This window comes from Corvus moneduloides, chromosome 16 (assembly GCF_009650955.1).
Source record: "Corvus moneduloides isolate bCorMon1 chromosome 16, bCorMon1.pri, whole genome shotgun sequence".
NCBI lineage: Eukaryota > Metazoa > Chordata > Aves > Passeriformes > Corvidae > Corvus > Corvus moneduloides.
Window position 1 is genome coordinate 1,727,565 of NC_045491.1, and position 26,849 is coordinate 1,754,413.

The window sequence follows — 26,849 nt, forward strand, 5'->3', positions numbered from 1 at the left end:
GAAATAGATCCCATTACCTCAGAAATGAAGCATCAAAGCCTTTGCTGAAGTGCCAGTCAGTAACTGCAGTGAAAATCTTGGTTAAAATGTCATCATTGAAAGAACAGATAGAGACAATATTCAAGTGCCGTGTGAAGCGTCCTGTGAAACACAGATGGATGCAGAGAGATTTCAATGTTCAAATATCCTTCCACCTTTCAGCTAGCATCCTCTAGGACTGACTGTCACTAAAACAACATTGCAATCTGGGACCAGCTTCATGATTTTGTTTCTGGCAAATTTTTGCCCTAGCAGTGATGCAAAAGAAATATAAACTGGTTTATATTTTTTATCAGTATTTTACTTAAAATTACTCTTTTGAGTCTGTAAACCATGCATCTCCATTACAAGGCCGCTATTACCCAATTTGAAATTTCAGCTCACCCAGCCTTATTGATTATGATATGACACAGTAAAACTTTACAAAGTCAAGGATCTTGTTACTGGCTTTCACCTAAAAAGAATCAGTCTCTACCCAAGTAAATTTTAGAAATTCAGCTATATCAGAATAGTTAATTTCATAAAGCCTCCTCAGAGCATATACAGTTATATCTGTACCACAGTGTTTATATGAAGGGAAGTAGAAGGAAGTGCTTTATAACAATGCAGATGTATGTAGCCTATAGTAATGCAGCTGCAGCTACATTAGGGCTTTTATTTACGTAATTTTTTTGTTAGAAAATATAACCTCCCTTATGCTGCTGTGACAGGAATCATGGAGTTGCAGGTAACATGCTTGTAAATAAATGCAGGCAGCCTACTTAGCAGCAGCAGATACAACTTCAGAAGAGACTTGCCAGAAGCATGGTAAGAAGATGTATTCCCTCCCTTTTCCAAAGAATAGAAAATGGAAATAATCTCCATTGCTAATTTTAGAACAACTTCCGTCATTCACCGTTTGATCAACATAAAAACATTCTTTCTAAGGTTGATTAAACTCCCCCTGGAAAAGGCAGAGATTTGAACTTGAACCTAACAGACCTGTACTTGGAATGACCCACTCAGTGAATGCACCTGTAGATTCACCAGTCACAGATAAATGTAGAATTTGCCATGAGCAAACCTGAACCCACCTCTAAAGTTCAGTCAGCTAGATAACCACTTGCCACACTAATGCATTTCCTACCTGTAATGTCATTCCTGCCTCCCCCGGGGGGACCCATAGCTGAGACAAGCAGCACATCTCTGATACTGATGTGGGATGCATCTTTCCTGTCGTACCAGTGCCCGTGATCAATCCATTGCCTCAGAAGCTCAATAGCTGGCTGCGCTCCATACACTTCCTTTTCAGGCATGTTTAGGTCATCTGTGGAGAACACAGACATTGAATAAAAAACCTCAGTGTTTAGGAATTTCATTTTCTTCTAAGAAGGAAAAATAACTGAACTAGAGGTAGAAAAAGGCTGTGTGTTTTTATTTATGCTTCCCATTGAAGTAACCAAAATCAAATACAATTATACCTCGCAGGGATAATTAGGGGTGATGGCTTAATTTAGTGTGGCTGGTGATTTTGTTTTATTTCATGTCATGTCCCACTGCAACTCTAAGAACTATTCTGAAGACAACCACCACTTAAACCTCTCAGCAAGGGCAGTGCTAATTCTTTGATGGTTCTTGTGTGTCCCTTCCAGCTCGGGAGATTCTAGGATTCTATGATTCTCTGGATACCTGAAAAAAGCCAAAAAGCACTGAGGCAATCCAAATTTACTAGTCTCAGTGAACCACTTCTTTTGCCTAAAGCCGGAATAAAAACGATTTTTAAAAATGAAAAATATGTCTTACCCACAAAAATTATAGCTTCTTTCCCTGCAGGAGGTCCAAATAATCCTTTTCTTCTTCTGTCCAGCTTGGACATAATAATATCCTGGGTTTGGTTAGCAGAGGTTCTTGCAGAGAAGTTGATGAAACTCGGGATGTATTTTTCCTTTGGAAGTTTTAGTAGAAAATTGTTTGTTATAGCTGTTTTTCCAGTGCCAGTGGGACCCACAAAAAGCAAAGGGACACTATGCTCCACATATGTTTTAAGAAAAAACATTTGTCTGGCAGTTTCCATTGTTGGAATGATCAGCTCAGATACCTGCAGGAAAGTAAAATAAAACAGGAAAATCAAACATCTAATACCTTAATCAACATGAATTTGCAAGCAACTACAGGAACCCTGCAGCACAAATGCATTTTTATAAAATGCTATTGTCTGAAAACCTAAGCTATAACAAGGTTCTAGTAGATACTATGGCCCCACGTCTTGTTCAGGGCTTGTACAGACAATAGCACAACCAGTATTATCTATATCATGGTTTACAAACATTATATAAAGCCTGGATGGAGAACTATAAAGTATGGCCTAGTTCTGTTACCCTACTGTGCAAAGGGAAAGGAACACTGGTTTGGAAATTTTTTTCTCTTCTTCACTTTTTACTCATGATTAGCAGCTGTGGATTTGATACTGAGGGAAGATTTTCAGCAGCAGAATGAAATGTAATCTTACATCTCTCATGTACTTAATAGACAAGACAATTGCAACTACAATGGAATGAAAAGTTGAACAAGCTTAAGTTATCTTGAAGTTTCATCTGCAGATCTCTGATGTGCTTCACTTCCATTCAGTTCACAGCTGCCATCAAAATCTGAGTGTCCCTATTTGGATATGGAGGGGATCCAGGACTCTCAGTACTGTTCCCCATATCCCAAAGTAGTAGTAAATCTCTTTGCTTGCTTTCTCTAAGTAACTTATACCATAATATCATAAGATTAACCACTGGAAACAGAAATGAAGGAATGGAAATTCAGGCTTTGGCTTTTTCCTGCCATGGTTTCCCCAATATCAGAGGCTGTTAGAGAAAAAAGCAGAACCCAAATTTTAGCCACCAGGAAACCTCAGGGCTCCATGTGCACCTGCAGTGCTGAACTTCCAGTGTCAGTGCTACCAGAACTGAGACAAAAGCATGAACAGGAGCTTACAGAGACTAATGAAATGTTGCAAAGCAATCATTAAACAGCCTCATATAGTTATTTATACCTCTAAATCATTTAGTCAAATAATTATTTTCTACAATAAAGACACCACTGTGCACCTTAGCCCCTGGGGCGATAACTTGCTCTTCCTTTGTGATGCAGTCTGTCCACATGTGCCACTGCCCATGGCCACGCTTGTGAAAATAGAAGTCATAAACACTCCCTGTTAATTGAAAAACACAACATAGGAAAACCCACTGATTAAATTATAAACTTCATTAATTTGAGTGTGAGATGTTCAACACTGAGATAATGGAAGCTTTCTAGTAGATACACAAAATACACCCCCATTCTCCCATTCCCCCCCACCCCCCCACTGCCATTATCATCACCAAATTATTTTAGGTCAGATTCAGCCACATTGTTTGAGTACAACAGAAGGCATATGCTACTCCTGGGTAAAAGAGCCAGGAAAGGGCACCCAACTGTGCAGCCCAAGGCTTGGCAGATGGTGGCTCTGCTGCAGACTTAACATCTGCCAGGCACACTAGGTGCCAAGCTTTCTTACTGCTTTATAAAAGGCCAAGCAAGTACAGTTACGAAGAAGCACCTTTTTCTGGGAAGATATTATTTTTGTTAAGCTTCACATTTTTAGGGCGTGGGTTTTCCTCATTCATTCCATTGAGCAAGTTGCGGAAAAACGAATCAAATTTTCTTCTGCTGTCTGCATCAATGATCCCTCCAATTGTCCACACCAAAGCAAAAAGGAAAAGGGCCTGCAGCCATGAGGTGATCTGCTGATTGGACAAGCTTTCCCTGTCCTCTTCATCAGATTCCTTTATTTCATCTAAAACACGTATTTTGAATTTTAGTTAAATGCCAGTAACAACCATAAACTCCAATTCAAAATGCATTTTTGCAAAACTACCCTGAGACAAAAGTAAAGCACTGTTTTCAGTGGAATGAAGCCAATCTACAAAAGGAGGATCTTGTCTGTGTAAAATACTGTTTAGAAATAAAAATGAAATTAGAAGAAAAATATTTAGAAAGAGTCCTAACTCTCTTCTTCAGATGGTAGCAAACAGCAAGCAAAACACAGAAAATACTCACAAGATCATATTCAGTTTTGTAGTGACACCAGTTTCCAAATGTGAAAGCTCTGTATGCTGGTCAAAGAACTATTAGTAATACTGATCAGTGAGATCACTGAGTGTGTTGTATGAACTCAACAGTAAGGAATTCCTGTGGTATTTCCTTGCATCTTATAACCTGCATTTTGTCCTGGGACATGGCAGGAACAAAAAAGAAAAATTGAAATAAAAAGAAGGTGGCTTAGGGTACTTACCAAGGAGAGAAGAATAGAGTTTCATCAAGCTGTAACTCAGGTGAATAGAGGACGTTTTCACAATGAATTTGCAACGATGGTGAATGAAATCTAAACAGGGCTCGACTAGCCACATAAACAAGTCATTGACCTACCAGGAGAAAAGGAAACAGCTGTGTGACAATGCAGGACTTGCCACATTCCCCACTGTCCCTCAATTCACCCTCCGTCAAACATAGGGCATCAGAAACTCTCCAGGTTGGCAGAGAGAAGATCAGGAAAGGGCCTGTGTGAGGCAGTACTGAAATGTTCACAAAGTCACACCATCACTATCTGATGGGGAAAACAAGTTGTTTTTACCATGGAGAAGTTTTCAGCAGGAATTCTGTTACCGAGTTACTAATCCAGACAGCAGAGCAGAAGCTCAGCCTAGAGAGACCCCTGTCTTGCTTAGGCAACAACAAAATTGTTCCAACAGAAGCAAAGGCAAAGGCTTCACCCTCCCTTAAAAAGAGGCCCCCTACTGAGGACTCAGCACAGATACTGTGCCACAGCAGAAATTCCAGTATGCTGGGGCAGACTGGTGCCTGCAGGAGTGCCACAGCAGGGGGGTTAATACTGACCATGGCTGGTGGTATCTGCTCCATGAACTCAAACTGGAAAACAGGACAGGAATCATGACCTACCCTTTTCCCAGGAACTAGTACTCAAGAAGATGCACCAAAGGGTCAGGCTATCTATTGGTTAAGGAATAATTATTTTACTCTTATGAACTAAGAAAACTATAAATAAAGAACTCTTCTAGTCTTGATACTTCTTGGGAATTTGATTCTAATTTCCTGTAAAAACTGAAAGGGGATCTTCTCAAATCACATAAATAAGTTTTCTACAGCTCCAATCCTAATATCATTCCAATTATTTTACTAGATTTTAATGCCTAATAATAGGGATTTAAAATTTTCATTGAAAGCTGATTCTCACCAACATGTACTTTTATTTGCATCTACTGAAGACATAGTACAATACACAGCACAAAGAGCTCTCTGTCATGCAAGCAATGAGGTGAAAAAGGCTTTCAAGACTAAGCTGTCAATGGTAATAATAAAAAAGTTTTGATTCCCCCTGTCTGCCTTCAAGTGGGCAAACTGTGAATATCACCTTATAGTTAATCTAAATTAGACTTAGGTAAAAAATGAAGTCTCGCACCAGCGCCCGGTGTTCTTCCTGCAGGTTTGGAGGCAGAGTTTTCATGTAGGAATCCTTCAGTGGCTTCCAACCCAACTGTTGTGGGTCCATATAGATCATACCACACCTGGGAAGAACAAACACCTGTGGTAGAGGAATACATGTGCAAGGCGGGACAGTTCAAGCTTGAACGCTCTCACATTACCTGCTGACAGTTGCTGGAGATGCCTCCTCTAAGTCCGCTGGCTCAAAGATTAAACTCATTTTTGAATTCATCTGAATTATTTCACCACTCATTAAGCATAACTGGAAGAAGAGCATCACATAAACATGGTCTAGTCATGTCAGTGCTGATTGTGCAGTCAAAGCAATGCCATAAAATCACTGAAAATTTTACTTAGTGTCACTCCTCATTCATTCATTTGTATCCTTACAATACATGATATTTTATGACCTTACCTCAACTTTTCCATGTCTTACTGTAAGGCTTGCAGAGAAACAGAGAACAATGCTCTATCTTTAAATAACTCTGCAAGAAAAAGCAGTTATCACGTGCATCTTTTTTTTAAATTTATTTATTCACTTGGTAATTTAAGCAAGTTCAGTTTTCAGTCACAGAACTGAGTTCATGCATTTCAGTTTCCTAAAAAGGTCAATAAAAAAGCCTCCGTGATAAACCTCATTTCAATGAAGAAGAAGCAAGACAAGGCTTCTAGAGAGAAGTAACAGGTTAATATTATCTAATACCATCTAAACCCATTCATACTATTGGGGAAATAAAGCAATGCTTTTAAGCACATCAGCCTTTCCTGAGTTTCACACTTCCTTTGACTAACATAGTACCAATATTGCTACTACTAAAATCAAGTCTGTTTGTTCAAGGACGAAGTTACAGGCAAAAAATTAGGCTACCTTTTTATTATCATCCAGCACAGTGTTCATGTTCTCTATCCAAACTGCATCCACTGGGCCATCAAAAATAATCCACTTGCGATCATCTGTGGTAGAAGATGCTTGTTCCCTGAAGGCCTTTGCAAGAATTCCATCTGACCACTCATGACTTACAGGATCAAAACTGCCATACAACTGCCCCATAGTAATGGCTTTGGGATTAATAACTTTGTATTCAACAGCAAATTCATCCATGGCATTTGCTGTGTAAAAAGGCAAACACACAAGCTTGAGAATTTGACAGGTTAGTTTTATTCAATAGCTGAAGTACAGAACTCAATGATTCCTGAGGATCCTACTCTAGCTGCTCAAAGCAAGAAACCCCAGATATCTGGCATCTAGGTAGCAGTAAATACGAAATTCCCTTACTTGTACAAGGGAAGCAAGAAGTCTGCTGTAAAAAACACATGAAAAAAAGAAAAAGCACAGCAGCATAGATTTCATGTACTTAGGGGAGCTACTTACAATATCCTATCAGAGCAAATTTTTTCAAGAGTATTATGCCAAATAAAATGCCTAACAAAATTCAGAAAAGCATAAACACATTAGTATGGCTTACTGTTTCAGCAGATGTGAACAAAAATACTATCAGACAAATATACCAGACAAAAATAGTTCAATTAATAGAAATTTTGCAGTCAAGGAAGGAGAATATAGGACAATTAACAACCTGGGCTTATCTCGGCAAAGGAAAAATAACAGTCGTAGAATTGACTTCATTTAATGAGAAGTTTGTGGCTGGACAATGTTACCTGCACACAAATCAGCCAGGGCTCCAGCCAGCACTTTGTATGAACTGGTCTTCCCACTCATAGGATCTCCAACAATCATGAAACCATGGCGCACCAGCATCATTTCGTACACCTGCCAGTGACAGGAGAGCCACTCCTTAACATGGCACAAAAGCAAGTGTTATGTGTTATGTGTATGAAATTAGAAGTCTCTCTCCTGCTTTCAGATGTGACACAACCAAATCTCTGCACTCTGCTGGTTGACCAAAGCCTTCATCCGAATCAGGGGGCAGTCATGCTTTTATAGCAATTCTCACTGATACAATTTAAGAAGTCATTTTCCCCAGGCATCCTCCCTTTCTCCTTGCTAAATGTCATCTCTCAGCTGCAACAGCAGCACTGTGCAGGGTGTGAGGGCACAAACGAGACACTGCAGATCACAGCCCTGAACTGAAAGGGCCTGAACTGGAATCAGTGGTTACCAGAGAAGCTGACAAGAAGGGACTGAAGCTACAGCTCTGAGGATCTGGCATATGGTTGGTCCCACAGAGGCTGTCTTTAGACTGCAGGAGTGGTAACTTCTTCAGTCACCCCACAAGATCTTGTCAAACCTCAAGTCAAAGCAAAACCACCATCAAACAGACTTTTTTATCAGGTTGAGGTTGATATTTCCTGGTTTAGCTCCTTCACAAACTGTCTGAATTACAGAATCACTATGAGAAAAGCAGGCTTTTATTCCATGATTTTTACTCAGTAAAAATACTCCATTTGTAATATTCCATCAATTGGTAAGGAAATTATTAACTATTCATTCATGACACAGACAGTGAATGAAGAATGTTTCTGCTCTCATGCTTTTCATCCCCAGAAGTATGTGAAAACAAACCTGAATAATTTTTCCAATGAACCATGGCACTGGTTGAAGATTCAATTTTTCAATATTTTCAGTTAGTGCCTTGCAAAATAGGTCATAGTCTGGTGTAGGAAGAACCACTCCAGGAAACAGGTCAGATATGATACCCTGTTAAGGAAAGACAGAATAGAACACCATTTAAACATAGGTTACAAAAAGAGAAAATTCCCAAGTAAAACAATATTCGTACAGATAACAGAAGCTTAAAACCAAATGTACTCAGCCAACTAACCAACAAACTAACAAAACTAACTTCTAGGCAAACTGAAGCCATGGAAGTATTCTGTATACATGAAACTGAAACCTGTGCCTGCAGTTTTCATAAGCATACTGCTATTGCAAAAAGAAGCTTAAACTTTGCAAATTTGCCCCCATCAGGATTACACAAAAGGATGTGAAAGTAGTTGAAAGAATTTCAGTGATTAAATAGAAGGGTATGTGCTCCAAAATTTCAGAGCAGTGACTGTGGCTGTGCTTGTACCCTAGCTTTTAGTCTTTAATATTGATTGCTTTGTAGCTTAACATAATCTTTACTTCCTATTAAAGCAGCATGCAAACAGAAACTTCTTCATTTTTATTCTGAACTCAAATTTCTAATTGACCTTAATTATCCACACCACATCTCTTTTGGAGCACAAAGTCAGAATGTGACATTTCAAAGGATGATTTCCACAAATGAAACAGCACAAGATGATTTTTAACAAGATACCTTCTACAACATTTTCTAGAATAACTTTAAAGGCACCATTGAAAGTTTGCTTTACAAAATAATCCTAACAGAACCAAAGAGTTCCTCCAGATCAGTGGACTGAAATAACTCTACACTAATATGGCATCAGCTAGATCAAACCATTCTAAATTTAGATAATGACCTGTTTCTGCAGGTTCTTATAATGGATCTCATCATCATCAAACCTAAAACACACTGGCCTGATACCTTACCTGAAACAATGGCACATCTTGGGACAAGAACTTGGCCAAATTAACATCCAGCAAAGCCCGAAGTAACAACACACTTTCATTTTCAGTTGGGTACTTCAGTTTTAGGTTCCCTGCAGCTGTCAGGACAGATTTAACTGCACGCATGCCATAATCATAGTGGTGCTGAGATGACAACTGCTCTGAGCACAAACGGTAAGTGGCAACAATTTTCTGGGCAAGACTGTGGATAATAAAATATAGCATGTAAAGTGAAAATAGCTCACCATGCAAGGAAAATAATTTACCTATTTATATACACAAAGTAACTGCAGTGATTCTAAGACACAGCAGCTGACAAGATGGCCCAAAACATCTGGGAAGCAAGACTGTAGATTATGCCATGCTAGAGAATGTGTGCATCATTTAGGAATTCTGTCTGATATTCTGATACATTTTCCAAATGATCCTGTGTAGAAGTGCACATCTGGCAACATGAGGTGGTAAATGAGAATTGACAAGGAAGCAGGAGATTAAGAAGTACTTTCTGGAGGAAAAAAAACATGGACAGCCTTCCATGTATGCCTTCAATGCCTTATAGAGGAATGAGGTATATCAGACTCAACTAAGGTAGAAAATTCAGCATGTCTTACCTCTTAGAGTCCAGAAATCCCATTGAATAAAGTGAAATTTCCCCAATCAAGGCATAATCTGGGACCATCATGGCAACTGTTCGGAACAGTGCCTATAAGGAAAAAAGAAAGATGCCAACTTTGGACTATGGAATACTGTAATAAATTGTGCCTGTTTTGTAAGAATAGCATCTCTCCATAAATTCATGAATCATTTGAAATCTATGAGACTTCTTTAGAAATCTGTCCTATTCTATTCTGATCTTATCAAGAGGTTCAAGAGGTCTGTGCTAAGCACTGCAGTAACAAATGCTTAGAAAGAGTCAATTCTAAAGAACTATGAATACAGGAAAAGGGAGGTGACATTCATCTCACTTTCATAACAGACAAACTAGCACATAGTGTGGTTAATGCCCTGTAAAAGATGATGCAAAGAATTGTGGCAATGCTAGAAAAAGAACCAAGACCGTATCAGTCTCTCCATAGCATCTCAGCAACTCACAAAGTTATAATAAATTTCAATTGGGATTGGGATCACCAAGCCATTGTAAACCCAGAGAATTTCCACTTAGGGAGAGCACAGTTAAACCTGTAAACTGGTATCAGTATGATACCAGCATCTCAGCAACTCACAAAGTTATAATAAATTTCAATTGGGATTGGGATCACCAAGCCATTGTAAACCCGGAGAATTTCCACTTAGGGAGAGCACAGTTAAACCTGTAAACTGGTATCAGTATGATTAGACTGAGCCCTTTCATCTGTGCATTTTGTACAACCCTAACTGTTTACTAAAGCTTGGAGAAAAGCACAGCGGGGTACACTTGAACACGTTATCAGTTGTGCTGGTTTTGGCTGGGGTAGAGTTAATTTGCTTCACAGTAGCTGGCCTGAGGCTGTGCTTTGGATTTGTGCTGGAAACAGTGTTGATAATTCCAGGGTGTTTTTGTTACTGCTGAGCAGAGCTCACACAGAGTCAAGGCCTTTCCTGCTCCTCACCCCACGCACCAGCCGGGAGGATAGGGGTGCACAAGAAGTTGGGAGGGGACTCAGCCAGGACAGCTGAGCCAAGGGCTGTTCCAGAGCATATGGGGAGATGCTCAGCAGAAGCAGCAAGGGAGGGGATGCTCAGAGTGATGGCGTTTTTCTTCCTTAAGCAACCGTTGCACATCAGTTTATTATTCGACTGCTGACTTTTCTCATCACTATAGACTAGAAGTTGAAAATTCAGTTTAATTTCTACAAGAAAGCAGGATTTCAGACTTACCTTCAGATTATCAGGCAACTCTGCTCGTCCAGCATAGCCAGGATTCATCGTAATAAACACAGCACATGTGGGATTAAGAGAGATCTCTGTCCCTTCAAAGATGAATTTTTTGAGTTTGCGAACAATAGCCTGCTGGATGCTAAGTATTTGTTGGGCAACTACAGATAACACTTCAACCTAATACAGACAGAACAGATTGGAAAGCATGAGACACTTGGAGATAATATAAAATGGTTTTGTTTACATATTTTGATGGCTGTGTTTGCATTCCTCCAGGGAAAATCACCCTCAGCCTATATATTAGCTGACTATGGAAGGGATCCTCTGAAAGTTAGTGCCACTATTTCTACTCAACTAACAGAGGCTGATCAACAGAGGCTTCTAAAAGCCTCCACAGGGAAGTACCATGCGCCTGAATGTAAGTTACTTGGACAGGAACTCCCTCTGGAGGCCTCTAAAAGCACTTTCCCTTCAACTCAGAGTTTAGGCTCTCTGGAAAAACTGACTCACTCAATGCCCAAAACTGAAGGTAAATAATAGGTAAGGCTGCCCAGTGCCAATCCAGAGTGTTTTAAAGTATCAAGGTAAAAGAATACTGGACAAGGAATGCTAACACTTGAATTCACTAGAAAACAAGCTACAACAGAAAAATGGAAAAATTAAGGAGTTAAAGATACCAATCATACGAAATAGAATTTAATGAAATTTCCACATTTACTAGTATGTACTTAAATTGAATTCCATCAAAGTAACAATAAAACTTATCCAAAGCCATTAGGGACCAAATTTAAACCAAAAAGACCCGAGTAAGATCAAGGGGGGAATTAGATGTGTCTGTTTACACAGCTTGGTGACCAGGTCACTCAGTTAGTGACACCCAGTTCTAGTCATTACAGGAATAACTCCACTGGGATTTGTCTGTCTTGTGCTGAATATAGGCAAATGCAACTCCACAGCTGTAGCTGGATTTCTCAAGGAGAAGACAAGAACAGTTCTTTCCCAACAAATGAGTGTCACATACAAAAGAAAAAATTGTAAAGGAACTTTTTTTTCTGCTAAATTGACCCAGAACACAATACTTCTGCAAGACAGCACAGGTAAGCGTGTGCTTCTAGAGCAGGCAGCTGAGTGCCTATTTCTGTGTCACTAATTATCAAAACAAAGAGGCCTCACCACAAGTAAAAGCAGAAAATTGGCAATACTGCTGTCATGTCTAAATCTAAAACTTCTTGTGTCTTAAATTAAAGCTTTCTCATTTTATTTGCCTGAGTTAAAACATTACCTCAATTCTATTGAACTCGTCAAAGCAGGCCCACGCCCCAGCTTGTGCCAGCCCCTTAAAGAACTTGCCCATTGCCTTGTAATCGAGGCCATCGGAGCAATTAAAGACGACACACTACAACAAAAACACAGAGAGCATTTCTCAGTATTAACACAAAGTCCACTATAAAATTCTTAGCATCTAAAATGGGAAGGGATTATAGTTGCTAAGTTTGGATTAGAAAACCAGGATGCCATATAGACACAGTCCTAAATGTGTGCTTCTTATCAGCTGGTCCTGTGAATAAAGAACAGAACCACAGGTGAGGAGCTGGAAAAGACCTTAACATGTTCAAGTCCAACTGTAAACGAATAGCTACAAAACAAGCAGCACTTGCTTAAGAATGGCATTTTAAGAAATATCTACTATATATCCAAACATAAACAGTGGAAAGTAGAAAAAAGGGAGTTTTGGTACCTGCTTAGCTATTGCTTTTGCTAGATCTTTCGTTGTTTCTGTTTTGCCAGTTCCAGCAGGCCCTTCTGGAGCACCACCAAGATTTAATTTCAAGGCACCCATTAACGTCCTACATTATCAAGAACACAGGCATTAGAAATAGCAATCTTTAACGTCAGATTCTTTCTGAATGGATTGATAAGTATTTTCCTATCCAGGCTCCCCTGAAAACAATTTACTTGTTTCTCTACTGACTTTGCAGCTTGCCCTAAAAACCCAGTATTGTCTCGTAAGTGATCCCTAATTGTGGAAGCTCACATTCAGCCACTTGGCCTAAAAGGAATGTCAAGGCTTTTATTACATGCATCCACCTTGTATATCCACAATTACACAAGCAAATGAACAGTGCCATGAGCAAAATGGTAGAGTCTGCAAAAGCATGCATTTCCCTCAAGTGGCACTTGAACTGGCAAGAGCTTGAAGCTGGTTTTATAAATTCAGCCAATCCTTAGAAATGGATGAGAAAGCATAAAGGTTGATAAACCTGGGAATCACATTGCTTTTCAAGTGAACATCTTACTAAAATGAGATCCCTGTTAACACTGGAGTGATCTGATTATTTTACAAAATCCTCATTCAAAGGCTTTGACTCATGTCCTCAGGGCTCACCAGAAGTGAAATACCACATGCCTTTGAATATTTAAACCTTGAGGACAGAAGCATTTCCATTACAACCTCTTGCAAGGCAGTGGAGGAACAGGAAGCTAACTGCATTCAAACATCTGTGAAGGCGTGCCGGTTTGGACTATTTGGGCTCTATAATTACTTCATTTATCTTACAGGCAGGCATACCCAAACTGTGTGTCTTATTTCAGATTAATTAACTGACCAGTGCTACTGTAGAATTTGCAGTTCCATTACCATGTGCTGCCACCTCTTTTCGGAAGCACTTTGTTGGATACAATAGAGTCTATTACTCTACTGGTGTAGAAGCCTATACATTGTAAATATTTTACCATATTTGGGCAAAGATATATAAGATTTGCCTCTAAATTCTACAGGAGAATACTAGCTGCTGAGGTTCCTGCTATTATTAACTAGAACAAATGAAAGTAAACATAGATCAATCCAAAAAATGAAAACATTATTCACAGACAATATGGCTTTACCTATAACATCGATCTGTCAGTGGGGTTATAACCAGACGCTGAGAATTGCCCAGATACTCATAACCATATTTCATTTCTGTTGTGATCATTCGCACTATCACATCATTCTCTTCCCAGTAGTATCTCAGCTGAGAAATCCACTGGAAGTCATTCAGATCTATGACTTTATCTTCAAGCAATTTTGAGACCACATCACGAGCTGCAGAGTACGACAGAGATTGAAAAATCTAAACACTTCTACTGTGTTAGTTTACTTAAAACAACTTATAAGTAAAGTAACATTTACTTAGAGCTATATAAGAGTAATTCAACATTTAGAGGCTGGATTTCACATTAGAGAGGAATTTGCACTTGTTTTGAATAGGGAGTCAGGTTAATTTTAACCAGATTCCAGCATCTGTTCTAAGTAGATGGGAGATCCTTGTGCAGTACTTAGCAATCCCCATTTGCCGAAAGAACTGAGCAACAACTCTGTAAAGGCTGATTCAGAGAAAGCATTTTAGGTGCCTCTCTCCAAGAGCCCACCCAGCTAATGAGAGCAGAAGTGCCCCAGGGGTAACAAGGGCAGCAGCAGCTGCACATTACCGTGCACATCGATGACAATGAGGGCTCCGAGGGTCAGCCGGGCTCCACTGGACAGCTTTCCTCTCACTAACTCAACTATGTCCCTAATCTGTAGATTGCTCTTCTCCAAGAAATCCTGTCACAGAAACAAACACAGGCATTAATGAGATGCTGTAGCCAGCAGTTCCTAAGCTCCTATGGGTGCAATCATTGTAGACAGCCCCTCCAACAAAACATATTAATGGAAGTCTGGGCACTACACAAACATTTTAAATTCTCTTTTGCATACTGGCATTTTATTTTACTAAGAACACTTCAAAAATATTTATGGCTTGAAAGTAATATAAGCAGAAGGTTTATCTTTCTTCCTAATGGAAATGACAACACTATGATGGGAGAGGAGCAGATACTCTTTGTTTTGGTTCCCCCATACCAGAAAGGAATGGGCATATGGGACCAAATCCATTAGCAACATGGTTTAGTTGGCTCTAGTTTAAACAGAGGTCGGACTACATGAAGTCCAGAGATCCCTTATATTCTGTGATTCACTGTTCCGTGATTCCTTCTCATTTTTCTCCAGCTGTGGATTGTTCAGGATACTTTCTCTGAAAGTAATAAACATTTTTAGTTCTGTCTGGATATATGGAATAAGATCTTCCACTGGTGTTAAACAATATAGGCAAGTTAAATCTAAGAAATTCAGTAGGGATACAGAAACAAAAAGCCAGTATTAAAATACAGTATTTGGTGTAAAGCTTATTAATACTTTTCTATTCCAACATATAAAAAGCAGCCCAAACATTCTGTTGACAGAATTAATCTCCAAATAAATCCTCATCCACCCAGATTAAATAGGATCACAGAAAAGCCCAGTGAATTATTTCCACTGCTTGAGCAGGCATTTGAGTAAAGCCTCAGTGAAGTGACAGTTAAAACTGCTGCAGTGACGGAGGCACTAGGAACACGTAAGAAAAGTCTCTTGTATGAAGTAACAAATTTGGCTGCTGCACCTTCCTCACCAGGAGAGCCAAGCAATAACCAAGAAATCAGTGGTGACCTTACCACTCTCCACAGCTCCCTGAAACGAGGTTGGAGCCAGGTGGGGGCTGGGCTCTGCTCCCAGGTAACAAGTGACAGGACAAGAGGACATAATCTTGAGCTGTGCCAGGGGAGGTTTAGGTTGGACATTAGGAAGAATTTCTGCACGAAAAGAGTGATTAGACATGGGAATTGGCAGCCCAGGGAGGTGGTGGAGTCACTGTCCCTGAGGTGTTTAAGGAGACTGGACGTGTCCCTCAGTGCCAGGGTCTGGTTGACAAAGTGCTGTTGGGTCATGGGCTGGACTCAATGGGCTCAGAGGTCTTTTCCAACCTCATTGATTCTGTGATTCTCTGAAATAACTTCACCATTCTGTAAAGAGAGATTTCTGCCTGCATGTTTCTCTGAGGCTTCCCATGTAAAGACATGAATTAGAAATAAAAACACCTGGTGTTTAACAATGGTCTGTCACTTTTTGTTTGGTACTTTAGCTTACACCAGTATCATTTGTAAATGAAGTAATACAATTTCCTTCAGTAGGATTTCTCCTGATACACACCAAAGTAAATGGGAACAAACCTCTGCTAAGACCCAACACAGAAGGAAAAACAAAATAAAGCACACTGCGTGAGTAAATTGCAATATGTTGTTGACTGAGGCTCTCCTTTGCTAAAAGGAGCTTTTCATTAATTAATCAGAGTTCAGTGCCTAGAAATAGTAAAAAAAAAATCTTACTTGTAAAGCTCTTGTCCTTATAGCCCTGGACACTTCTTCTGTCCAATAAATGGATGAAACACAAATAACTGCCTGTCCAGGCCACTGAAGTACCCACTCCTTTCGAGGAACCTTAAACCAAAAGATCATTCCAGACACAAGAAGTCATATAAACACATTAGATTATGGAACTGATAACAATTACTTTCCCCAAATGTCTTTTGTCTCATGCTGCAAATAAATGGGAATCAGCATGTAAAACTTTAATACTTTTTCTTCATGAAACTTCAGAGTTAAAACTTCAGACTGGTACTACTGAACAAGAAGAGCTGGATTCCACTTAGCTTCAAATATGTTTCCCTGGTTAAGAATTTGAGCAACCTATTCATGTCTATTTGCTTGTGAAATCTAACTTATAGCATAGGTCAGGAATAATTACCTGGCTATATCCTTTTATGCCATCTTGAAGAACTTGTCTTACACTGGCCAACATCATTTCTTCTACTTGCAGAAGCCATTTTTCTACCATGCCCTTCAAGAAAGAAAAGTAGTTAAGAGTCAACACACATTTCCTGGTTATATTCTTCTTCAATGATAAATTATTTGAAATATGTTAGGCTTAAATATGCTTTCTTTGGGTGCTGTATATAAAAGGAATAAAGGTTGAAATTTCCCAGGTTCTGACAGGTAATACTGTAGTTTACACTGTCTGAAGGCAGGTATATTAAGCTAACTCTAAAGACAACCCAGCTAAAGAAACAGCTGGATATGTTTCATATAAGCATAAACAAAAACCACAGATTGCATGGTCAGGTAAGGCTGCTCATTTTAAGTGAAACGTGTATCTGTAACTCACAACAGGCCCCACCTTTCAGAGGAATTTACTGCAAAATTGGTATGTCTCACTCCTTTTTGTAGGAAAGCCTTTTTATTCGAGAATACCAGTCTGCACTCTCACTTTCTAAACTCCTTTCATGATGTGATTCTAAATGATTTAAACCTAATTCCCTCAAAAACATGCACTTTATGCAATGTATTATGTATTAATCTAATTTCGTATACTAAAAAAATTTTTTTCATTACATTTGCTTTCACGGGATAGATTTTGTCTATGAAAGGAACAATTTCTTTCTCGGAACTGATCATGCCTATGATCTCCAGATCTTCTGTGAATTCCAGTTTAGCAATTCCTTCAAAACACTTCTTTAAATGTGGTTGTACTCGAAGTGGATCCTTTGTTTCAGACAGTATTTCAAGCAGCTCATCGTTAGACAGGAAGAAGAATCTGCCAGAAAAATACAATTACTTTCCAATCATGAAAATTGCCATTAATAATCGATTAATGCAATTGGTTTTATTGTTGCTTAAGACACTAGTGTATCAGAGAGGAAATTATCATCTCAAATCCTTTTCCTTAAGCAATTTTTAACATTATAAAACTCATCACATCTGTTTTTTCAGCATTTCAATGTGACCATCTTTTTATGCAAAGGAAAAAAAAGGCTTCTCAAACTCAGGCAGGAAAGACCAGATGGCTCCAGGCAGCCATTAATTACCCTGTACAAACCCTGAATCCTGCTCCTCGTGATCATGTACAACTCCCACGGATCACACACCTCTAAAGAGGGTAGGGCAGGGACATAATTGCATATCAGCCAGGGGAAGGTAGCAAGCTCCTTCAAAAATACCCTGTGAGTAAGAAAGCCTTTCTAATCAAAGTTTACATTGTGACAGACAGATTGTGCCTCCCCATCCCCGCCTGCTGCCGGCATTTCGTAACGAGGAGAATGAGTTATGTCTGGAGATGAGAACAGCTTTTCATTTTTTGCTCCATGTGACTGTGTCCCACATATGTTTATAAAATGAGACTTTTCAGTTCAGTAGAAACGGTTTGAAAGAGCTCATGGCTTCTTGTTTCTAACTTAGGCCTTTTAAATTAATTTACCTTGGGAAAAATAATCTTTTTGACTCCAAGTAAGTATTCAGCCCCTTCTGAATGTCCTCTAAGAGAATATTTGCTTCCTGAAGTCTGTCTAACATCTTGGGTTGTTCAGTTGCTACAAGTACCTTTGTGTCTTTCACCTTTGTAAAAACAAACACAAAGCAGAAACTGCTAAAAATTGCACTAAGTTTTGCATTAAAATTGTTAGCATCAATCACATCTATTACAGGAGGCTAAAAAGCTGTATTTCTCCTCTGTAGTCTTCTTTCATGTTATTAAATATGTTTGCATTATTTGATTGCTTTGCTTTTCAGACTGTCAGTTTTACCAATTTGAACTTTATAGACATTAAGGAAGGAAATATCAGGAAATAAGATCTTTGGCACTTGTTTCTGTGTCTTGAGCTTGCTACACTGTTTTCCACTCACAAGTAAGTTCTATCAGAGACACAGTACATGACAATTATTCTCTGTTCTCACTATCTAGGTTGCATTTTTTCTTTCTGATAACACTCTTCTTCAGAGGATTCTATTTCAGTACAGACTTCATTCACAGCATCTGAGCTGTTGGACAGGTCTCAACTTCTATTTAGTTACACTGATTATTTCAACACCTTTATCACACAACCACACACTCTCAGCATTTTTGACAAACATCTCAGCTCACACCACCACTGTCTGGCCTCTTACTCAACTTCTGATTTACAGGGAATTGAACAGGTTACCAAATTGCACTTCCTATCCCCATTATCTTAACCTGACACACTACCATGACAGTCCATATTCACTTAGGTTTTGAATACCCATGTCATCACATATTAGAAAACAATCACATGAAAAAAAAATCCACTTAGTTGCTCCAAAGTGTGTACACCTTGTAAGCCTAATGCAAACTCTCATTGCATCCAGGCAAGGCTTTGTACAGATTGCCAGTGAAGTCGTAAGCAGATCCTGAAAGCACAAATCATTCATCTTTCTACCTAATTCTGACCATTTAGAAACAAAAAAGCTAGAAAATTTAGAATTCATGCTCCTCGTCCCTTCAATACCCAGCCTTTATAGAAATCTCAGTGCAATAATGATGTGATCTACCACTTTTACTGCAAGACTACAATTTGTTGGACTTTAATGAAGGTTTTTCCACTCCATGGATACAAGTATCCAACTGCAGAAGAAGAGAACACTATATGCACATGACATTAATAATCATGTTACCAGATGTGCATAAAAACACACAATTTATGAAATGTTAGCACTTACCACTTCTGTCATGATGTTTTTCCAGTATGAATCCACAATCTTAAACTTTCTGCCCTCTTCAGGCATTTGAGCTATAATGTCTTCTGAACTAAAAATTGGTTCCAAATACAACCACGTTGCCTGACATTTTAACCAGCTGTCTATAATATCTTGCATTAAACACAGCTTATCTTTCCAAGCCTGCAATGAAAACATTTAGTAGTTAAGCAAAATTAGTAGTTAAGCAGAATTACAAGAATAAATCCAGAACTATGAGTATGTGTTCTTAGTTAACAACTCTGTAATGTCTTATCATGTCAAAATACCTTGAAGCACTTGGGGAAAGCATACTATGAGACATGCAAGCTCAGTCACACTGGCCTTTCCTTACCACACATTCAGCTTCTATTGGTTTGATGAAGGGAGAGCCACATACTGTCTGAGTCTTAACAATGTGATCATCCAGCAAAAGCTGGATGTCATCCACTGCTGACAGGATGTTGGTGTCCTGTAAATACATCACATTTTGGTAAGTCAAATGGCAGTCACTTTACTTCACCACTCATTCAGCTTCCTGTTTCCCCCTTCTCTATGATGGTTGAAGCAGCAAGGAATTGAGAAAGGCTGCAAATGTGTGAAGATATCAAATGGTATCTCCTCTGTACACCTCTGTTTCAAAGGTCCAGAGACAGATTGTTTTGTGAATAGGAAGCTGGTGCCTTCTGACTCGATCTTTTCCACTGTGATTCTTGTTTCTTCTGAGCAAGTTAAAATTTCGCTACTGTCCAGCTTTCCATACAATACTGGAGAAGTGCTCAGGCCTACATATTTGTTAGGATGAGTATGTGAGATCACAAGCTGTCCAGATACTAAAGTCCAAATAAAAAGATATATAATAACAGAGACATCTGCCCAGCTCTGGGCTAAGATACAACTTTCCATCATGCCACAATAATCAGCAGCAACGTCCCTCTAGTATTTCTCAAGTGGTATTCAGAATCAAAGTAATTCTTTTCAGATATATATATTGATTTGGTGTTTACTTACAGTATCTCTGTACTTCACCAAACCGAACTGCACATCGACCCACTCCGATTTCATTTTCTCTATTGATTTCTCTAAGGAATACTCCTTACTTGCAGCTGCTCCAACAGGTTCTATTCTAAATTGAAATGAAACATATCTTTGAAATGTTTTTGTAACATAGCTGAAGAGCATAAAAAAAGCAGCTGTAGGTAGAGTTGCATATCAGACTACCTTTCATAATAATTTGTTAATAATATCATAGACTCTTTCTTCAAGGAATATTTTTCCACTTTCAGCCTCAACAAGTTAGAGATATTGATATTAATTGGAAGACAAATGCAGACAAAATTCTGAATGAGCAAATTAAGTGGTTTAGGAATACAACTGGATTTTTATGCCTCTGTGCTACAAGAACAACTGACAGTTCACTGCTTGATAAAATACAGCTGATTTTACAGCATGTTCTAACAGCACACAAAACCCCAAAAGAACTAATATTTGATATCTGACCTATGAAATTCAATGTCTAAAAAATGAGACTAGATTAAGCTTCTTACTGTTCAATAAATTTTGAGAGTCCACAGTCCAATATGTTTTTAAGGTTAGTATTTGCATCCGGTTTGATCTCGCATCCTACAATTTGACTAATCTGAAAATAAAGTAAGAAATAAATCTATTATCAAGATGCTTTTTTGTGAAATCCTTTCAAACAGCAAGCAGCAAGTTCTAATGAAGTATTAGTGAACACCCTAATTTGCTTTTCTGCCATAAATTATTAATTTAAAGAAGCTTCTGCCTGTGGTGTTACAAATTTCAGAACTGGATCTATCATGTCACAGGATAAAAGATATTGGACTGTCAGCTTCTGTGGCAGAATATTTCCACAGTTAAAGCAGAGTTTGAAGTACCTGCTCCCAGTGTCTCTCCTTCATTCCACGATTGCAGGCAATTGACAGGACAGGAAGATGCTGTTTAAATTTATCAAGCTTGTATTTCATGGATTCTGCCATGCGCCTAGGCACGGGCACATCTGGGAAGCTCTTACTGAGCTTGTACATGGTCCTCCACATATTTCCAACTTCTTCATTAATTTCATCAGCATTCAGTTGCTGAAGAGGTCCTGAATACAACAGCATAAAAAAGTGCAGCAGGCACATCAGCACAAAGGAGATTCCCAGGGTGGTTTAATTACAGCTATTTTTAATCATTGTCCTCTAACTGAAAATCAATTGTGTTACAAAAAATTATCTTAATGCAAAATCCAAGTCAGTAACTCTATTTCACACTGCTTCACAGCATTTATTTCTTAAAAATTATTTTCTCACCACTGATCAACACTTTCAGCTTCTAATTAATTAAGTGTAAATAACATGTTTCATCAAATGAGCATCAAAGCCTCACCATTCATCCATTCCTCAGATTTGGTATGGAAGCTATATGCTGTTACCCAAAGCTGCTCAAAGGGTTCTTTGGTTGCAATTATAGATTGCAGTAGAGGAAATTGACTCTTCTCCCGCTCAAGCAAATCTTCCTCAAAATTAATAGCCTTTAGAGGAAACAAAAATGTATATTATTTCCATCAAAAATTCCTATTGTTGCTTAAACTTTTAAACAGATAATACTGAACACAATTATTTTACATGTCTTAAAGCCAGACAGATCTGTAGATATAAGCCTATGGATTTTAGGTACATAAGGTAAATGGTGTTCTTCCCCTGGTTATTTCATGGAATCATAGAGGTCTATTCCAACCTAAATGATTCTAAGATCATCAAGTCCAACTGTTAACCCAGCATTTGTGGGTATCTTTTCCTCCTCAAATAATTTTAAAAATCCAAATCCATTTTAGAATAACATAATGTACCATGGCATTCAGCAAAAACAAGGCTCACAAGTTTCCAATCCACTGTGAAATTTGAATGTAAGCTCCTCAGTTAGAGAGGCTTGCTGGAATTTTTTTTAACTTGTGATTAGGTTTTTTTCTTTTACAGAATTATCTGGGAGCTCCCATCAAAACAGGTGTTAATTGCTCTGCTTATCCACGGTAAGGCATTGTCTTTGTCCAAAAGATTTTACAGTAAAAACCAATGTCCAAAGATTTGGATTTAAAAAAAGTATTGTCTTCTTCATTTTACAGGTAGGGAGGTGAAGCCCAGAGAAATGCTGTCTGAAATGCAGACACTGAATTCAGATTGAGTCCTGAGTATGTGCTTTCATAATGCCAACAGGCCTTCCATAAAACTTGTAATCATTCAATATGAGCTGCAGGCAGAAAAAATATTAAAGATTCATATTCCAAGATAATACTTAAATTCATGTATTCACTGAGCTAATTGTCACGTCATTGAAATTGTGTGGCTACACCTCTCATTGTGATCATGTATTAAGAAACTTAGGCTTAATTACTTGTTCTGATCTACCTATAACAGCACATCAGTGCTGTTAACTCACACTAATTAAATATACTAGATGCCTTTAAATCTGATTAATAGTATTGATGTGTAGGACTACCAATTTATCTAAATTCTAAACTCATTTAATTGGTTCCATTTTTTCTTTTGACTTAATTAAAATCTTGACCCCTAAGGCTTCATATATGGAGAAATCTTATTGTCTCACTGTGATTTAGAAGCTTGATTAAGCCTCACAATGCCTGTGAGATCTCTCAAAGACAACCCTTCTCATTTCCCAGCAGAGTCACAGCTAAGACAAACTGTTCAACTTAAAATGATACAAGAGATTGGATGGAGAGCCCTGAAAAGAATCTAGGGATCTTGGTCTTCAGTTTGTTTCCTAGCATTTGAAATTCCTGTTGTGTTAAAATGTATATTTAATGCCTATCAGCATTAAATGGAAATTATACAAACAGTTGAAAAACATTTGGGTTTAATTAGAAAACAAGCAGAGGGACTGAAAACAGACCTCCAGTGCACAAACCACGATTCAGGGAAAATGCCAGCTCCCTCACATTCTGCCTCTGCCAACTCTGCCAGAAGAATTGTTTTCTGTAGATAGCATCTTGCTACTACTGACTGCTTGGAAACACTGAAATTCAGTATTTCAATTTTAAAAACTCCCTAACATTTATTTCGCAAAAAATTTGCCCTTCAACTCACTAGTTGGGACAAATCAGCATACAGGGACAAGAAGATATTTGCCACATCTTTGTGCATCTGGAAATTTTAAAGCCACCTTAACAATACACGGTCAGAACCCCGAAAAAAAAAAATCAGGTTCAGGAACCAAACTTTTGGTCATCCAGCACATTGTAACCCACTCCACACTTGATTAATAAATACTAACCTCAAATTCTGTTAGTGCATTATCTATATTCTTATTTAACTCTTCAAATTTCCCAGCATTCTTCCTCAATTCTTCCACGGTCACGATATCCCCGCGCCTTTTGAAGCTTTCTAGCTCTTTATTATAAAGTTCAAGAGTTTTCTTAAACTGAGAACACCTGAGGTAAAGATAGATAAGGTAATATGATATTGTGTTTCATTCCTTTTCAGGTTTCAGTTATTTTATTAATTACAACAGGCACTGTCACATGAAATCTGATCTCAGCACGAGTGTAAACACAGATGCCAATGAAAGCTCACTAATCAGTTCTATCAATACTATGCAGTTCACGGGATTGGAATTCAAGACTCACTTTCAAACCTCACAAATTATTTACTTTACTTACATTTGCTACCTTTACTACCTGGAGAAAATAAAGGAAGAATGAAAACAATGTAACAAAACTACGTGTAATGCTGTACTAACCAATATAACAACATAAAATTATGAATATTCTGGACCAATCCTCCATTCCTCCTTTCAGAGCTATTTAAGTAGAGAGATACTCTAATCAACCCTCATCAACAGTGTTTTTCAGAAATATCCATAATACTGTAAACTAGGTTTATTCCTTACTTTCTCAGCTTCCTTCTGAGTTTTCCTTCTTCGGCATTATCTCCCTTCAACTGATAGTGAGATTTTTCTGTTCTTTAAAAATACCCAGTGAAAAAAAATTACTTAACACCATACCTTTCAATCAACGCCCTCTCTACCTGAATCCTCCTGTCAGTCAACATATTTTTACTGCTTTCAAATATTTTCGTAATCTCATCAGGCCAATGGAAGACTGTGCTATTCAGGTTTATGTCGTCATCTAAAATAAAAAATATATAGCCATCTTTAAGAAAATACCTTTTAACTAATGAATTAATTGAATGGTTATTATATATTAGAATGGCTACCAACAAGAAAAATAGTTAAACTATGTTTAGGAATAAACAAAGAAGCTGGTGGCTGAATTATCTTCACTGCAAAGAAACTCTTTCCTGAAACAATTCTAATTGATGGCAAAACTGTAAAAACAAGTTAAGAATGTGAACTTCTCTAATTAAGATGTTAGTTAGGCAGAGAGAGTTAGTAAGAACAGCTATTCCATAATATCAGTTCCATTCAACTACACACAGTGACAGACCACTCCCAACTAAGTGTATATTATACCTACATATGATGGATAAATGTTTAAATCGTTTCTAGTCCTCAATCTGTAAATGCTGAATTAATCACAAAAGCTAGAGCATCACAACTACAAGATGAGCAGGCATCTCCATCTTCATATTTGTCTGTTTGTTCAGTGCACTTAGCTTATTACAACTGACATAGGACACATGCTTATAAACCCAGCTACAGAGGATATGAATTATGAAATACTGCAATTGCAAACACTCCAGTCCCAAATGTGACAGAAAATTGTCCTGGCTTCCATAGGCATCCTAATTTTTATCATAAATTAAGTCTAATAAACATGACATACCCTTGTTATTTCTATCACTTTCTGATCCAAGACTGTATTCTGCTTAAGGAAAAAGTATCATCCTGACACTAAAATAGGTTTGCATTCATATAACTGCCCCTCTTTTTAGGTGCAGCAAATAACAGACTGCATCTGGGAACTACATTTTTGCTTTGAATAAAAATGCAAACTAAAAGTAACTTCAGTCTTAGAGAACAGCCTTTGTACTAATTAAGAACAGCAAACCATGACAGCAAAACAACAAAAGGCCTGCTCTGATCTAATCCTCAGCTGCAGAGATGCAAGTTCTCACACTTTGACATGCTGTCATAGAGCCTTTTTGGCTTTTTGGATGGCTTTTCTCTGGAGAATTTTTATTTATTAACATACAGCTGTAACATCATTTGGCCAGATTACATGACATTGACTTGGTAATACTTAAAACACATTAAAAAGCCCTGACTATGCTGTGTGCCATTTCTCCACCATTCCTTGCTGCACTGGTACATTTTGGCATCTATTGAATTCTTTTTATTTCCCTTCTGTCTCTTTTGGAACTTTCCATTAGCATCCTAGAAGATGCAACATTTAGGCATGCAGAGGCCATTATCTATATAAATATTCTCATATGGAAATGTTATATTCTGTAGTTAGACATACGAGAGAGATCAGCATAGTCCATGAGGATTTGCAGTCTGTGTGCTGCTTTGATGAGCTCCTTATTCAGTTTAATAACAGTAACTTCACTGGATTTCTTTAAGAATGCCTCATACTCCACCAGCTGTTCAGTGTTCTGAGGCACCTCGCTCATTCTCTTTGCAATGAAGTTATACTCATCACAAATTCTACAACAAAAAGAGAATAGGCAAATCACTGGGATTGTAAGCGAAGAGAGATGCAAGATCTGGTAAATTGATTTTGTCTTTGAAACAAATATATTAAATTTCGTCATAAATTGAATTTTTTTTTTCCTTTTTGTGAGTTCTAGCCAAAGCTCCCTGTTCAGCCAGGCTGGCCTTCTTGCACTTGTCCAGTCAGCACTAGAAAACCCAGCAGATGAATAAAAGTATCTCATCCACAGATATACAGCATCAATCCAGGCAGATAGCAATAACCATCCACACAAACAACAGGTACCTTTGGTTTAACTCTCTATTTTCCATCACTTCAAATTCAATCAATGTGTCTTTGAGATTTTGGGTCCGATTGCAGAGTTCCTCATTCAGTTGTAGAGCATCCAGACAGAACATGGCCAGAGGAACAGTGACATCCATAGAAGCAATCTCTTTTTTCAGTTCTGTGAAGCTATCAATCTTCTAAAAACAGAAAATAATACATCTGTTATTTTTCCTAAAAGTCCACAGCTGAAAAATCTGACACAACTAATAGTTGCCATCCATCAAATTGGATCATTTATTCCAAACAGAAGAAGGAAGACTAATTTTTATCTTTCCAGATCTCTGCTCCTATCCACAGATTCCAGGGCTGAAAGCTTTGCATAGTAATTTTCCACAGTAGGGAAGACCCAAAGCTGCCTAAGGAAGCATTTAGCCATATGCTAACTCAGGGATGCAAGGAGAAGAGTAGACAAGGCTGACTGAGGACAAGATATTGAAAAGACAAGCAAGCTGCAGACTGACCAAACACTCTGGGCAGCCTTTCTGCTGAGAAAGAACAACAAAACTCATAGAAGAAGGTCATAAAGAAACCTCCTCCTACCTTTGCACAGCAGCC

General features: G+C 38.3%; 1 protein-coding gene across 2 annotated transcripts in view; it reads right to left on the reverse strand.

Annotated features, from left to right (window-relative positions):
• The window catches only part of DNAH3 (dynein axonemal heavy chain 3), a 57,295-nt gene that overhangs the window by 17,396 nt on the left and 13,050 nt on the right, over positions 1-26,849 (reverse strand). For both annotated transcript variants that reach the window (XM_032125863.1, XM_032125864.1), the window contains exons 14-45: positions 26,253-26,431; positions 25,776-25,960; positions 24,356-24,479; positions 23,627-23,783; positions 21,725-21,869; positions 21,232-21,443; positions 20,881-20,972; positions 20,345-20,459; positions 19,689-19,805; positions 19,319-19,498; positions 18,063-18,199; positions 17,201-17,402; positions 16,557-16,649; positions 16,139-16,249; positions 14,387-14,501; positions 13,802-14,000; positions 12,654-12,762; positions 12,198-12,311; positions 10,916-11,092; positions 9,670-9,761; positions 9,041-9,260; positions 8,072-8,206; positions 7,207-7,318; positions 6,416-6,657; positions 5,709-5,809; positions 5,525-5,630; positions 4,340-4,469; positions 3,605-3,841; positions 3,114-3,217; positions 1,822-2,116; positions 1,166-1,345; positions 18-141 (exon numbers count right to left, since the gene is read on the reverse strand). In XM_032125863.1, coding sequence (XP_031981754.1) covers positions 18-141; positions 1,166-1,345; positions 1,822-2,116; positions 3,114-3,217; positions 3,605-3,841; positions 4,340-4,469; positions 5,525-5,630; positions 5,709-5,809; positions 6,416-6,657; positions 7,207-7,318; positions 8,072-8,206; positions 9,041-9,260; positions 9,670-9,761; positions 10,916-11,092; positions 12,198-12,311; positions 12,654-12,762; positions 13,802-14,000; positions 14,387-14,501; positions 16,139-16,249; positions 16,557-16,649; positions 17,201-17,402; positions 18,063-18,199; positions 19,319-19,498; positions 19,689-19,805; positions 20,345-20,459; positions 20,881-20,972; positions 21,232-21,443; positions 21,725-21,869; positions 23,627-23,783; positions 24,356-24,479; positions 25,776-25,960; positions 26,253-26,431 — 4,841 coding nt within the window. The remainder of the gene's footprint in view (positions 1-17; positions 142-1,165; positions 1,346-1,821; positions 2,117-3,113; positions 3,218-3,604; positions 3,842-4,339; positions 4,470-5,524; positions 5,631-5,708; positions 5,810-6,415; positions 6,658-7,206; positions 7,319-8,071; positions 8,207-9,040; positions 9,261-9,669; positions 9,762-10,915; positions 11,093-12,197; positions 12,312-12,653; positions 12,763-13,801; positions 14,001-14,386; positions 14,502-16,138; positions 16,250-16,556; positions 16,650-17,200; positions 17,403-18,062; positions 18,200-19,318; positions 19,499-19,688; positions 19,806-20,344; positions 20,460-20,880; positions 20,973-21,231; positions 21,444-21,724; positions 21,870-23,626; positions 23,784-24,355; positions 24,480-25,775; positions 25,961-26,252; positions 26,432-26,849) is intronic.